The sequence below is a fragment of the Malaclemys terrapin genome, chromosome 3, assembly GCF_027887155.1.
Source record: "Malaclemys terrapin pileata isolate rMalTer1 chromosome 3, rMalTer1.hap1, whole genome shotgun sequence".
Lineage (NCBI taxonomy): Eukaryota > Metazoa > Chordata > Testudines > Emydidae > Malaclemys > Malaclemys terrapin.
Window position 1 is genome coordinate 135,573,784 of NC_071507.1, and position 16,252 is coordinate 135,590,035.

Genomic DNA, 16,252 nt, shown 5'->3' on the forward strand with positions numbered 1-16,252 from the left:
CTCAGGGGGAAGAGGAAGAACAAGGGACAGTACCACAGATGGGTCATGGCTCCTTCATGTGACCCGCTTTTGCCTTTTGAAAAGGTGGCCATCCTACATTGGCCACAGGTCAATGGTCCATGGATCAGGAATCAAGTTGAGTCAGAATACCATGAGATCAGGACCAGATGATGGAACCAGAGGGCAGGCACCAGGAGGTAGTTACCGGGCCTTGTCAGCATACCAGATCAGGATCAGAAGACAGGAACAGATAAACATCGGACCAGCGATCCATGACAGGGTGAAGCTCAGCTGTACAAGACAAATTCCTGATTCCTCCTCTGGCTTAAATAGAGGCTGCAGTCCAATCAGAAGCCTTGGAGTGCTCCCAACCAGAGCATAGGGGAAGAGGCTTGTGTCCAAGTTGGGCTTCCTGGACCCCAGTTCCAGCTGCTGTCTGTGAGCTGCTGGATGGAGGATTTGCGTGTGAGGACTCCCAGGATCCCCCATAGACCCACGTTCAAGAGTCGTGGAGCCTGACAAGCACAGAGAAGGGAAGGCCAGCCTTATTCTCCCCAAAATGTGAATTAGCTAGGCCCCTTGTGCATACATGATCAAAGAGTGGGGTAGATGAGCCTAAATCTCAAAAGCGGTGGATAGCAGGATGTAGGGACCTCATTCACATGATGTCTTCCTGCTCCTGGAAGCTCTGCAATTTGCTACTGTGAAGTTTCTTGGGAGGCTTCCTTAAGAAGCCCTTACTCAGCTAAACACAGACTTTCATGTCTCAGATATCATGAACATGGCTGGTGTATTCCTGATCTGGGCTCTATTGGCCTTAATGATGACAACCCAGAATGCAGCTACCTAAAAGCATGCTTTATTCCATGAATTAGCTAGTTTCTAATGGTTGAAATTTTGTTTTTAACTTTCAGCACCGAATAACATTCAGTCATCCAGCATTGTGACCGGCTGGTTTTGCAGTCTGGTAGCATAAATGATAAATTACAATGTAATTTAGTTAGAGGTACATAATGCTGCTATATTAATAGCAATTGAATTAATCAGAACTAACTGTATTAAAGTGAATCACAATGTATTAAAATGATTTCTTACTTATTCTCAAGTGTTAATAAGATATATTTGCCTAAAATGTTTAAGCTTTAGGGCACCATTCATCACTCTTAATTGCTTGATTTCTTTGTGGGGCTAGTCAGATGCATTGTCCTGTACAGCCCTCACCCAGAAGAATGAGAGAATACATATCCTAGAGCTGAGGTCTGGCAGACCATATGCTCCGGGCTGCAATTCAAATATGGGCACACGAGAAACAACTTTTGGGGCTACCTGGGTAGTTCTATCACTGGTGGATCGCTATGCCTCACAAACTTTAATGCACTTATCCTTACAACACCACTGACCTAGGAAGTGAGGTTTTTAACCACGAAAGCTTATGCCCAAATACATCTGTTAGTCTTTAAGGTGCCACCAGACTCCTTGTTGTTTTTTTAGGGAAGTATTAATAGCTCAATGCTGAGAATGAGAACTGAGGCTCTGAAGTGCCCAAAATCACACAAGATGTCTCTAGCAGAGCCAGCACTTGAACCTGGATCTCTGGTGGCCCAGGCCAGTGCCTTAACTGTAAGACCATCTGTCCTTCCCTAAATGACAAAACTGTGCAGGCCCTTTCTCAGGCCCATTGGTTTACACAATACTTGTTAAGACAGAAATAGTTTTTGTAAGTGATAGAGAACTTTTGTAAAATCTCTAGGCATTTTCTAAAACACCTTGAAGCTCTGCAGAATATTTTAGAACTTTAGAAAAAATATGTTGCAATTTTATAATGATGGACATTCGTTTCATTAGGAATAATGGGTAAAAAGTTACCTAAGTGCTTCTGAAAATTTTACCTGATAACATTTATTTTACTATTTCTGTTTTTTATTTTTCTTGGAAATTAACCTAGACCCAAGTTTAGATAGACATACTGATCAAGTGAATCCTGTGTTAAAACTAAATTCTGTTTTCTAGAAACAGTCAAACCTTAATGTTATGAGTCTCAGGTGACATTTACATAAGAATTGTGTAAAAGCAGAGGTATATATACTAGCCTACAATCCAGCTAGGCGATGTAAAGGCTTTTTAAATGCAAGAATTCCATAAAATTAGAGTTCATAAAGTTGTGGTTTACTTACAGAACATAGGGACAAGAAAAAACTTCACAAAAATTGCAAAAAGGTGGCACTTTTTCAATTGAAGGAATGTAAAAATTTCCTTTGTATTTTCAGGAGAAAAAAATCTGCTTCATCATTAACCTTATCATTTTGTAAACTTGAAGATCTGTTTTTTCCAGAGTTACAAGGGGGAAGATAGTACTTAAAAGTCAGCCTTATTACAGAACACAGGTTGCAACCATAACTATGCAGATACTATTTCTCTCTACATAACAACACTTTGTTTTTCATGAATTATCTTGATAGACAAAGACAAAAGGGGAGGTTGGGAGGGTGGTAGAATGGAGAATAAATCCCACTCATCTAGATTATCATTACTTCTATGGGACTAGGCCCAAAACATTACTGGTATTATTTTAAAATTACATAGCACCTTTCTTCTAAGGTTCTCAGAGCAATTTATGGGAATTAATAAATTACAGCATCCCTCTGAAGTACTTGTTTACAGATAGGAAAACTGAGATAAAGGGAGATTAAGTGAAAAAGAACAGGAGTACTTGTGGCACCTTAGAGACTAACACATTTGTTAGTCTCTAAGGTACCACAAGTACTCCTGTTCTTTTTGAGGATACAGACTAACACGGCTGCTACCCTGAAACCAGAGATTAAGTGATTTGACATAAGAAATCAGTGGCACATCTATAATCAAGATCTCTTGGCTTTTACACTCTTGTACCATAACCTTCCCAGCAGAAACCCAGCTAACATTCTGTCAAATGTCAAGCCACAAAATAAAGCCTGCTAAAACTTTGATACCAGGCTATTTTGCCTCTGCATAAGATAGGCCAAATCAGATCACTACATTTGACCTGACATTACCATATGAGGTTCATTTGTGCCTTTAGGGCATCATATTACCAGGAAGAGTCAGGATTCCTCCTTGAGCAAATTGCAGCACCAGGGCAAAAATAGCCTATATTTTGATGGGAAGGAAAAATTGCTAGTTTCAGAGGGTACAGCATAATTCCCACTGGGCAGCTGGCTAGCTCCACCGTTTGGTGCATGTTGTTGATGCAATGACCTGTCCCTTTTGGGAGATCTGTGCTTGAGGCCTTAGGAATGGGCTCCTCACACCCTCTTCGTCCCCCGAACCTTTGTGCTGTGGTGGAGCAGTAGGGCTACCTAGTGATGAAATTCCATTGCAACAACCAGCTGCCTTGCTTGAAGACAATTTATATTAGTGGGTTTCCCCTGGAGCAAACAGCTTTGATACACAACTGTTAGCAACCATTCTCCAGTCCTGTGCTTCTAGAATGAGCACATCTGGAAATTTAAAGAAATAAATAAAATAAATTAGTTGGGACTGATGGCAGTGGAAAGCCTATACTTGCTGCTGCAATCAATATACCCTTTTCTTTATACAAGATTGTCACAGAGAAATAAGAGTGCAAAATTACAGCAAGTGACAATCTACCAGAGCATATGGGAGCATAAAAAAAAATAGGGACCAAAGGCCAGGCACCTTGCTGTGTCATTTGGAACAGATCCATCCACAGAAAAGAGAAGGTTAAAAATTATAAGCAAGTACCCACTGTAAACAATTATTTGGTGAACAGATTCTAAAAGCTAGTAATGAACAAACAGCTCTGGGCTCACAAATAGATTTGTCTAGCCATGACTCTCCATTGTTGTTTGATCTCAATCTAGGAGACTGAAGTTAGCAACTGCATTAGATCCATTTTAGGCTGGGGGGAGGGGGGATGAAATAACAATAATAACTTTTTCTGTAAAGTTTAGATTAGACTAGGCTTCAGATTTGCATTGGATTTTTAAATAATGTTTTAGGCTAAGATGTCACAGAAATGCACTGTAACTTTTGATTAAGTGTTACAGATTTGTGTTATAAGTGTTATAGAATTAATTAGGCAGGAAAAAGAATTCTACAGAAATGCCATAAGATTATATAAAAATTAATCTAAATACCTATAGAATGTAATTATTATATTTTCTATAGGTTTTTGAACCATCCTTTAGAAATCTATTGTTGCTATATAATTTTCTATGAAATTTTATAGGCTGGTCCCACAAATCTATAGGACTTTTACATAAGGGTTTATATATTACCATCTCAGGCCCTATGCAAACCATACAATTAAAATGCATATTCGTCATTAGGTTACATATATTCTATGTTGCCATATTGCTACAAAAACATTAGGGCTATTTTTCCAAAAGTGTGTGCCAGTATTGTGTCTACAAAACGGAAGAATGAACATGCAGCACCTCAGAATTGCATGTGTAAATGTGGCTTCTGTTATCCGAATGCATGCCTTTTGTAAGGAGAAGATGTATGCATACTTTTTGCAAGCATAACATGTGAATTCTCCTTTTAATGCCTTGAAATAACTAGGCAGCTTTTCCTAGTCACATCACAAATACATTAACTGCAAGAGGAATGGGGTTCCCCCCCCCAATTCGTTTTAAAAAACCCCAACTCTTAAGCTCTTTGGTAAAAAGTCCGTAACTCTGCCCTTTTGGATTTCCTACCCTGATGCTTCCTGAGTTTGTCTATTTCCTCCTCTCCACTTCAATACCTTCGTTATCAGACATCTGATTGCAGAAGTCCACTCAGAGCACATTATGAGCTCGCAAGTCTGGCACTACATCTCTAAGCACTGCAGGAGCCTACTCCTAACAAGGATGGGCCCAGTAATGTTAACTGTAGGAACATTTATGCATTTTCACGTCAGCAGCCAATTTGTTTTTTTGTTTTCCTTGAATTCTGCCAAGAATGCGTCTCAAAGGACAGCGCAACAGCAATAAAAAAAAATCTTTTAGGACTTACTGCTCAATTCTGATTATTTTTGATTTAGCTACAGAAAAGAACAAGTGAGTACATTAGATGCTGTTCACTTATCTTCTTCAAGTATAGAGCACTTCACATTTTAATCAACTGACCTTCTGCCAAAATGTTGCCACTTTTGTTTACTCTGGCTGAATCTTCATCCCCGCATGATGGTCTTCAGATTAAAAAAAAAAAAAAATGTAATGAATTAAAGTAATGGGTAAAATTTTCAAAAACACCGTAGTGACTTAGGAACATTAGTGACATTTTAAAAAGTGACTTAGGCACTTAAGAGCCTAAGTTCCATTGTTGTCCAATGAGATGTAGGCTCCTAAGAGCTTAAGTCATTTTTTAAATGGGACTTCGGGACATATCCTCAAAGGTATTTAGGTGCCTAACTCCCATTGAAATAAATCAGAGTTGGATGCCTAAATACTTTTCAGGATCCAGACAGATGTTTTTGAACATTTTACCCAATGTGACCAGCGTCATAAAATTTCCATAAGGTGGTGTTAATTTGCAAAGCTTTAAATGGCCCAGAATCCAGCTCTCTCCCACCCTCTGTTCTATCTCACAGGTACAAGCTGCAGGAATGGGAGGAGGGATAGCTCAGTGGTTTGAGCATTGACCTCCTAAACCCAGGATTATGAATTCAATCCTTGAGGGGACCACTTAGGGAATCTGGGACAAAATTGGTCCTGCTAGTGAACACAGGAGTCTGGACTCAATGACCTTCCAGCTCTATGAGATAGGTATATCTCCATATTAAAAAAAAAAAAAAAAGCTTTTGCTGCCCATCTTTAGTGATAAATTTACTGAAATGGGTAGCTGGGCATTCGGTATAGAGGCCTCTTATCTCTAGATTTTGCTCCCATTGAAGTCCACCCCCACAGCCTGAGTTAGGCAACTTCTAAGAAGTAGTGCAGAACTCATTTGTTTAATCAGGTTTTTAACTAGCAAAGGTTTATTATAATTGTGTGTCTGGGCGGAGGGCTGATGTTAAGCACTGTGGGGACAACTGTTTTGAGTGGCCACCTTGCTTAGACATGTGTTATGATTACTGCTTTTACTTTTTGTACTTGTACTTAGATGTCCTCTGATAGGTATGTTATCACTGCAAACAATAAATAGATAAAGTCAAACCTATAAATATACTGTTCCTCATCTTGTAGCTTTAATAGCAGCACAACACTAATGATCAAGAACACTTCCTTTTACTTAAATATACACCTGTACATTGATACATACAATTATACTTCAGTAATCTTGTGTGTTAGACTCCGTGAAGATAGACCAATGCAAATACAACATACAGAAACCATCTTGTTGAGCATGCGCCGCAGTGTCATCTTTCTGCACTTTGTTTTTAAACTAAATCCCATGTTCCCTACTTAGCTGCAGAGATGACCTAAATTCAGGAGCTGCAGGCACAGCAGCCCTTCTGCCTACCAGTGTGATGCTCTATGCAATTCTACAGTTAATCCAGGATAAATTAGGTGGGGCAATATTATTGCAAGACACTGAGGCAAAAGTAATGCACTCCAGTAATTTCTTTATTGCTTACACCTGCAGCAAAAAATCATGGAGTGGAATCGACATGTATCAAAATGATAATTAGAAGCATAGAACACAGAGATGCCTTTCATAAAACACTGCTTTTTAATGTAAAATAAAACCTTTCTGTATTACTATTACATAGGTTTACAGTAGCAATAAGAAATTTTCATGTTAAAAAACAGTCAAACTTGGAATAAGTTCAGAAGAAAGTAACACACAATCTTATTGTCAACTAATGACAAGATTAAGAAAACATTAAGCCTACTGCTAAGGTGAATGAGGGGAGATAACTCCACACATATGTAAAGGGATGTTATAAAGAGGACAGGGATCAAATTTCCTTGTTGGTCAGTGATTCTAAGACAATAAGAAATGGTGCATAAACTGTATTAGGAAAAATGTATGTTAGTAGGAAAAAAGTTATGTAACTATAGAGTCAATTAGTCAATGGAAGAAACAGTCAGAGAGATTGTTAGGAACACCGTCATTGGTAGATATTACAAGTCAGTTTAGATACTCGTCTATCAGGAATAGATTAGGAATAACAAAATCAACCCTCCAAAGTGGTCTTGACTCTGATCTCACAACAGTTTATCATCAATATAACTGCACTGACTACAGTGGAGTTATTCCTGATTTACACCAGTGCAAGTGAGACTCAGAATCAGTATGTTTTATTCTGTATTATGGCCCCTGAGTTGTTCTTTGTCTTGGTTCTTATTTTTACGTGAAGTAGGTGCTTATGAAAATGAGGCATTAAAACCACTAGTGTAAAGCAGACATAACATGCAAAGACAATAGGCTGATTTTTCTAATACATCTTGGCCCTCAGACATGCACCAGTCCTGCTTTTACAGTCGTGGACCTCTCCTAAAGAGAGGCTAGCAATCGTGTTTAAGTGTGGTGGTTTACTGTTGAGGTAAATACCAACTATGGACTAGCATTAGGCCACCAGGCACAATTTCACCCATTGCCAAAGACAGCATTTCTCCAGAGGTAAAAGGTCAGTGTACTAGACACTGCACCACTTCCTCCCACGTTTACTTCCTCTTCTGTATTGTTATTTATTATTTGATTTATGGTACCACCTAACTGCCAAGGTTTAGGTCCCATCTTGTCAAATCACATCGAAGCCCCTGAGAAATGTCAATTTTTTTCACTCCAAGTTAAAAATTACTGTATGGAGTCAAATAATTTACAGTGAAAAACTTCAGATCAGAGCTGGTGTGATAGCACATTTCAACAATCCAAAATGACAACCAACTACTAAAAATCTGTTGTTCTGGATAGCAATCTAAATTTGGGCTTCACTCAGTCCCTAGATGGTATGGGGGAAAGACAGATTTCATATCTCTCAGTAACAACCTTGTATTAAGGATAGAAGGTGGAATTTTCAGAAGCACATAAGTGACTTAAGCTCAGAAATTGCATTGAAAATTAATGGGACTTGTGCTCTTCAGTCACTTTGTTTTGTTTTTTGAAAACCTCACCAACTCAGAATAGCACTGAGAGTTTGAGAAAACGAGGCATTAAAACCACTGGTGTAAAGCAGACATAACATGGTTTGAGAGGGAGCTGTAGCCACACTTCTCAGCCTCTGAGTAAGAGGCCCTCAGACACAGCCTCTGATTGCTTTTGGGAGTGGCATGGGGCCGGGGCAGGCAGGGAGCAAGCCTGCCTTAGCGGCAGCCCCACTGCACCACTGGATCGACAGGGAGATCCTCTAGGATCGACCAGTTGAACGCGATTTACCAGTTGGTAACCACTTCTTTAGAGCCTACAAGTCCATTCAGTCCTACTTCTTGTTCAGCCAATCACTAAGAGAAATAAGTTTGTTTACATTTATGGGAGATAATGCTGTCTGCTTCTTATTTACAGTGTCACCTGAAAGTGAGAACAGGCATTCGCATGGCACTTTTCTAGCTGATACTGGAAGGTATTTACATGCCAGATATGCTAACCATTTGTATGACCCTTCATGCTTCAGCCACCACTCCAGAGGACATGCTTCCATGCTGGCGACACTCATTAAAAAAATAATGCGTTCATTAAATTTATGACTGAACTCCTTGGGGGAGAATTATATGTTTCCTGCTATTTTACCCATATTCTGCATTGTATTTCATGTTATAGCAGTCTTGGATGATGACCCAGCACATGTTGTTCGTTTTAACAAAATTTTCACTGCAGATTTGACAAAACGCAAAGAAGGTACCAATGTGAAATTTCTAAAGATAGCTACAGCACTTGACCCAAGGTTTAAGAATCCGAAGTGCCTTCCAAAATCTGAGATGGACAAGGTGTGGAGCATGCTTTCAGAAGTCTTAAAAGTGCAACACTCTGATGCCGAAACTACAGAACCCAAACCACCAAAAAAAGAAAATCAACCTTCTGCTGGTGGCATCTGATAAAGATGATGAAAATGAACTTGCGTCGGTCCGCACTGCGTTGGATGATTATCTAGCAGAACCTGTCATCAGCATGGACACATGTCCTCTGGAATGGTGGTTGAAGCATGAAGGGTCATATACATCTTTAGTGCATCTGGCACATAAATATCATGCAACGCCAGCTACAACAGTGCCATGTGAATGCCTGGTCTCACTTTCAGATGACATTGTAAACAAGAAATGGGCAGCATTATCTCCTGCAAATGTAAACAAACTTGTTTGTCTGGGCGATTGGATGTACACGAAGGAGGACTGAGTGGACTTTCTAGCTCTAAACTTTTACATTGTTTTATTTTTGAATACAGTTTTTTTTTAATATAAAGTCTACATTTGTAAATTCAACTTTCATGATAAAGAGATTGCACTACAGTACTTGTATTAGGTGAATTGAAAAACACGATTTCCTTTGTTTTTTACAATGCAAATATTTGAAATAAAAAATAAATATAAAGTGAGCACTTTACACTTTGTATTCTGTGTTGTAATTGAAATAAAAATATTTGAAAATGTAGAAAACATCCAAAAATATTTAAATGGTTTTCTATTATTGCTTAACAGCGTGATTAATTGCGTGATTAATCAAGATACATTTTTTAATCGCTTGACAGCCTAATTTATATATGTGTAAACTTTGAAATAAAAAGTCATTTGAAATGAAAAATTGACACTTTTTATACCAAAAATGTCAAAATGGTGTTGCAAAAATTTTTGGTTTTGTCAAAACAGGATTTTCTAATAAAAAATTAGTCAAAACAGCATTCTATTACCAGCTCTAATATCTATATCTACTGATAGATGGATGGTGGATGGATATGAAGGTGCTGGACCTTCTTGTAAAATTTTAAAAATAATCTTTTTAACCTTAACTTCACCAAAAAAAAAAAAAAAAGTATCTAAAATGGCTGTTGATCTCGTCCCAAAATTAACTTTAAAAAACCATTTTACAACCCTTCATATAAGTAAAAGAGGGGAAAAAACAAATCTGTGTTAAATCTCTGTTATACTCACTTTCAGTCCAATGCGATTCAGAGTTGGCTTTTTGATTAAGATCAAATGTAGTACCGGTGTAGTATCATTTGATAAATTGGAGGACTAATATTACTAGTACTACTGCGGGGTTCAGTGACGTAAGAAATATTTCCATCTCTAACTATTATTATGATCCTATGAACAGTGAACTTCTAATCCCTTGAAAATCAAAGTTCTCAATTAAGATGATAGCTGATTCTTATGTATAGCAATATTAAGTGTAACATCAGTTTATTGCTTAAATAGCCTTTAAATTTAGCATATTACCACCCTAAGTTTCCAGCAAGAAGCCCTCTGGTACTAGATTTCTCTGGGAACATGTATTACTGTATAAGGTTGGTTACCTTTTAAATTATCAAAGGAAAGAAATCAGCTGCTTCCTTAAAGTAGAGCCAATGAGCCCTTTTAGAAATAGCCAATTATGAGAAAATTGACTTTCCACCTAATGATAATCTAGACATTTATATCCTCATCTGGAAAGCATTTACAACAACTTGTGAATAAATATCAGTGTTGATCATCTCAGTCAAACATATGACAAGGGAAGGACAAGCTCAAAGAATTATTCACTTTTGTTTTAACTTTCTCAGGATTTTTCTTGTCTTTTCTGTATTTCTATTTAATTCTCTCTTCCCACCTGGATCCATTATTACACACACAAGCCATGAATCATACACACCTGCAATGATCCATCAAAGTAGCATTTAAATATCCCACATAGTAGTTGAATGTAACAATCTATATGGAAAAATCAATAAAATATAGATTCCAAAACACTAACGCCAATGTCCCCTTCTTACACTTATGTTTTCAGGAACTGGTAGCCTCCTCTACTCTAGTCATTTGTTTAGAAGAAACTCTATTTCTTCCCGCTCCTCCTAATCACCATTGTTATTGTTTTAGCACAGTTAAAGTAAGGTTAGAAAAATTCAGAGTTCACATTGAAAAAAATAGTATTTCTGTATTCCTTGTAGTTATCTTTACAAAGGAGAGCCCCATTTAGGCTGGGAAAATGAGGTTCATAAGATTTTTCTGTTAATCACAGTGCACTTTTTACTAAGGAGTGCACTACTACTTACTTTATTCACTATATCCTTCATAAAATCTTGGCTTTCTTTCCAAGATGATCTAGGAGAATTATCACCATAGTACTGTAGAATCTTACTGAACATTAGTCATATTTTGGTGTGTGCTAGAAGCCAATATTACTGTTAAACTTTCCAAAATATGTCTTGCTTCAGGATGTAGTTCACAACATTCAATCAACTGGGGAATCCACAATCAACAACCTAACAAAAATCTAGCATGGACCACACATGAGCTACAGTAGATTTTAGCTTTCATCTCCAGCAAAACTACATCAGTTATCCCAAAGCCAAACTTTCCATGTTTTTCTTTTAACTGTCTTAATCTTTATGTACATTGGGCTTGATTCACCCAGGGGATGCTGTGATTTAAACCTCGCTGCACCAGTGAAAGTAGTAGTGCCCTGGGGACACTGTGATCCTCTCCAGGGACCCTGCGTTGGGAGGGTAGCTTTAATTTGTGGTTGGAATATCATGTGAGGCCCACTGGTGAAGTTGCCTTGGGGACATGTTGCATCAATGTTGTTATAATGTGTGTGTATCTGTGTGTTTTTGGGATGCTACACTAGTTACAGGTAGGACACATTAATCAAATAGTAGTATCCCTCATCAGCTTTTCTATTATCTGCCCCACTTTGTGCCAATTTCCTCTTGCTTCCCCAACACCTCCTGCTCTGCTGTTCTTCTGCAAGACATGGGATAGGGATTTGTCAAAGTCAATGAGCACTTTATTACAGGGAGAGTGCTCAGTAATGAACAATTCAGCAATTTAATGAGATTCTGTAGATCTGTCTCCAGCCTGTCCATCAAGTTTCACTTCTATAAAGCACCCTGACACTAATCCTCTGGCATACCCAATCTTCACCCTGGGCTGAATATTAGATTCTTCCATGGTATATTGCATTACCACTATAACCTTAGCAAAAATGATGAACTTAACTACACTTGAGGCAATATAGCTGGTCTGATTTGATTTTCCTCTATTGGGTTGACTATGAGGGAATTATTTATTTACTAAGATAAAGCAAAAAACAGTTTCTTATTGCCTGCTGAATGCCTAAATTGGTAAATATTTATGTGTGTCTTTTAATTCATTCTGGAGAAGCAGAAATAAAATATATATTTTTTCTGCCCGCAGCAGAAAACTAGTTTAAAACATTCTACATAACAGCATTAGTAACCTTTACAGAGGCAATTATGATAATACTTAAATGGACAGTGTAGAGTTTGTTGTCACTCAAAAAGAAGCACATTATCACGGCTGTACATAGCAGTATCTGCAGTGTGACCTGCAACACTGGCATAGACTATCATATTTGCTACATGGAGTGTCCACCCTACTGTCACGGAGGCCATTAAGAAAACCTTTTCCAGATTTGTCCCACAGGGCAAGGCCAGGGTCACAGTACCAGAGACCTAAGAACTTCCACTTACTAGACTGGAAATGGCAAACGTGGGGAGAACGCATGCCATACCGCACTGACCAGTGCCAGCATGCTATTTAATGCAGCTTGGCTTTCTGCAGCATCTCTCTTATCCAAGATATCTCAAAGCACTTTACGAAACACTTTCATCTTGCAGTGAACCGATAATGAAAGCAAATGGGCCAGTCAGCAATACCCCCACAACCTCACTCATCAAAACTGCTTTACAGAGCAAGGGAATGAGGGCTAGGACTCCGGAGTATCCCCTCCTCCTTTCTAAAAGAGTACACCACCAGAGGATCTCTCAAAGATGGGTAGGCGGGAGTCCAAGTTTATATTTCAATTTTAATGGAAATAGCAGCTTTGGAAAAGACTACATATTCTACCCTCAAAATCTGAGAAATAAATCTGTGCGGTAGTCTCTAGAATAAAGGATTAAACTTTATCTCCACTCTGCCTTGGTAGTTTGAAGAACTTTGTTCTTACATAGCACTGCTCATCTGCAGATCTCAAAACACCTTAAAAAGTAAGGTAAGTATGATACCCCCCATTTCACAGATGGGGAAACCAAGGCACAGAGCGATGAAGTGACTTACCCAACATCACCCAGCAGATATGTACCTTATTAAGAGAGCCATGAATAACATTCAGGTCTTCTGATTGCTCGTCCTGTCCATTAGCCGAGGGTACCTCCCTTTTTATAAGATAAACAGTATTCTCCAAAACTGATATATTTAACAATTTTTTCCTACCTTGCCCTGTCTTTCTCCCATATTGCATGATAGCAAATAAGAAACAAACAGCAGTGTTCCTGTAATGAATATTACAGATGTTTACTTCCACTATATTCTGGAGCTCCACAGATTTACAGTGGGATTGTTTCACAGATTTTTTTTTTTTTTGGTAACAAAACATATTATAGGTATTGGGCTGAGTGTTTCTTTATCATTAAAAGCTATTAAATCATATTCGGTATTATGCCACAACGTTGTTATTCCCCCCCCCCCCGTTATACTAGGCCATACAAGTCAACCATCAAAAAGACTTCTTCCAAATTAACAAATTGTATTAGAACAGAGCAGATCCTGTGTTACCACCAAAATCAAGTTTTCCCCCTATTGTTTCTTTGAACCTTTAATCATTTTAGTGTCTCCAGCACAACAGTTTTCCCTGGTTTTAAACAGTGTCACACATTACACTAACTGATTTCCTTACCTGCCAGATTTGCTCTTCGCTAAGGGAAGTGAGTCGGTCACTCTTCAGGACCTCTCGAAGGAGACAGTATGGGAGAGTCAGGACTTCCTCCGGGTGACTCTTCAACAGCTCAGAGAGGTGTTTAACTAAGAAGTCAACCACTGCCTTCTCCAGCAAAGTGAGGTTGAAGAGGTCAGCGAGCTTATACAGGTCCAAGTAATTAAAGCTATTTAATTCCTGGGTGAGTAAAGGAAAACAAAAAATGTGTCTCAGAAAAAAAGGCAAAAGAGAAATGGGGGAAAATGTGACTTCAGATTGAGGATCATGATCTGACCCGTGTGAAAAAAGCAAATACTGCAATTGCATGTGCAATTACTGCAAATACTGCAACTGCATGTGCAAACTAGGCAATTGTGAACAATAGAGGGTATTCAGAAATCATTTGTGTTGAAATTGCCTGATCTATGCATGCATCTGCAGCAACTGTAAGACACGCAGTTGTATGTGGACCAATAAATAAACCAATGTGTTTCATAGTGTATTACAAGAGCTGGCAGAATTTAACAGGTTTTAAAAAAAATCTTTCCACTTATTAAAAAGCTTTGTTACAGAACAATTGTTTGCTCTTTATTGTTAATTTTATCTACCTTGAAAAGAGAACAGCATGCACTTTCATAAATAAGATTTCTAGTTTCACTGAGGACTTCTGTTTTCTATGCTGAAATTATGTTTCAATTTACATATATATCATCAGTGAATTAAAACAGATTTTCCTTCACCTCCTGCACCAACAGTATCCTGATTTGCCGCTTTTTCCTCTAGAAGCAGAAAAATGAACACTGACAAAAGCTAAGCTAAACCAAAGCAAAAGTACTTTCTACCCAGATATCAACATATCCCACATTTAAAGGCCCACACTTTCAGCCTGGCATATTGCTGCAATTACTACAATCTGGGCAAGTTATTACTACAATCTGGACAATCTCATGCTTTTCAAGATCAAGATCACGTCTTCATCTATGTTAGGAGAACACCTATTACACTAGGCACTACCACAAACCAAGTAAAAAAAAAAATCTAGAAAATAAACAACAAAGTAACTAGTCACCTGACTGCTAATATTTGTACCCACAATCAATTGCAGGTACCATTTTGCAGGCACAGTTTGCACCCATAAAAAGGGAGGCGGGACTTTAGAAAATGTAGCCTGAAGTGCAAACATGAGACTGTCTGATAATTAAAGGTAAACCGTAGTGGAACAAAAGTTTTTAAACAACTCAACACTACATCTCAATGTATCGTGAGAATCAGAATATGTGGAATATTACCTTGTGGTAATTAATTTAGATGGAATATATAAGCCAAAGGTCTATAAAGGTCTAACAGAACCCAGTCACTAGCCAACATTAAATAATGTTAAACTGGGTCTGGGGTTTGATCTACAGAGACCTCAGACTGCTTAGAACATGGCAAACACACCATTAAAAATCCTTTGAACCTTTCATTAAGTATACAGAAAAGAAGGAAAAAACAGTTAAAGCATCTGAAATGTAAAATATTAAACAAGGCAGCTTGGTAGAGTTTTTAGAAGGAAAAACCCCTCATTCCACAGTCTCTTAGAGCGCATTAAAGATGGTAATAACTGTCCTTTTGGGGAAAAGAAAAGAAGCTGGCTGAGATGGGCTAAAGCTGTTGTTGTTCCTGTTGTCATTAAGATCCAAAACTGCCCTTTTGAGGAAAAGAAAATAGTTAGTTGAGATGAACTGGAGCTGCTGTTGCTGTTGTTAAAGTCCAATCCCATTTCATCCAAGGTGCAGTTTGGAATTCAGCTGGAGTTGATATAATGATCCAGATGACATCACCAACCCTCTCTGGCCTGAGCTGGTAAGGATACCCCTCAAGATTAAGCCAAAGAAGGTCTAGGGTCCCAGGAAGTAGTGGGGGTGGCAGCCATGACAGTGAAGCTTGGTCCAGTAGCCTCCATCTGTTCTTTCTTTACCCCCAAAATCTCAGTCTTTAAAAAGCCACAAAGGGTATGGTGGGTGGAATAACCCAACCCCTCAGTATTTTGTCCACCAATTAGGCCCACTATCCAACACACCAATTTTGGTTCATTAACTTCCAGCTCTATATCATCTGTTTTTAACAAGCATAATTTCAACAGTTTTTGGATTATATCAAGATGGACTTTTGGGTTTAGAGTAATCCAGTTTCTCTGTCTGGTTATCTAGCATTATTCCCATCAACATTTGTTATTATAGGTTATTGTGACATGTTATAAACATTTTTGACAGTTAATCTCTCAATTAGGGTAAATTTGTAAGCACAATTATCATAACACTCCCTCACTCTCCTTCCCATTCCTATTCTTACCCAGCTGAGCAATAAGGGAATCAAAACTATACACAGTACCTCTGAATAATAATGGTCCAAATGGTCCTGCCAAGTACACAATGTGGAGGAGAATAAGACAAACTCCTGGAATAAACACCTAAGGACAAGGGAGAGTGAGCAG

General features: G+C 38.3%; 1 protein-coding gene across 7 annotated transcripts in view; it reads right to left on the reverse strand.

The window, feature by feature from the left end:
• KLHL32 (kelch like family member 32) overlaps nt 1-16,252 on the reverse strand; it is a 176,855-nt gene that overhangs the window by 29,529 nt on the left and 131,074 nt on the right. For 5 of the 7 annotated variants that reach the window (XR_008444235.1, XM_054021347.1, XM_054021346.1 and 2 more), the window contains one exon: nt 13,759-13,974. Coding sequence is in view for 5 of the 7 variants with exons in the window: in XM_054021347.1 (XP_053877322.1) it covers nt 13,759-13,974 (216 nt within the window). In the remaining 2 variants the exon portion in view is untranslated. Of the gene's footprint in view, nt 1-5,110; nt 5,174-13,758; nt 13,975-16,252 lie in introns of those variants that run through there. The other 2 variants (XM_054021351.1, XM_054021350.1) reach the window with 2 other exon arrangements.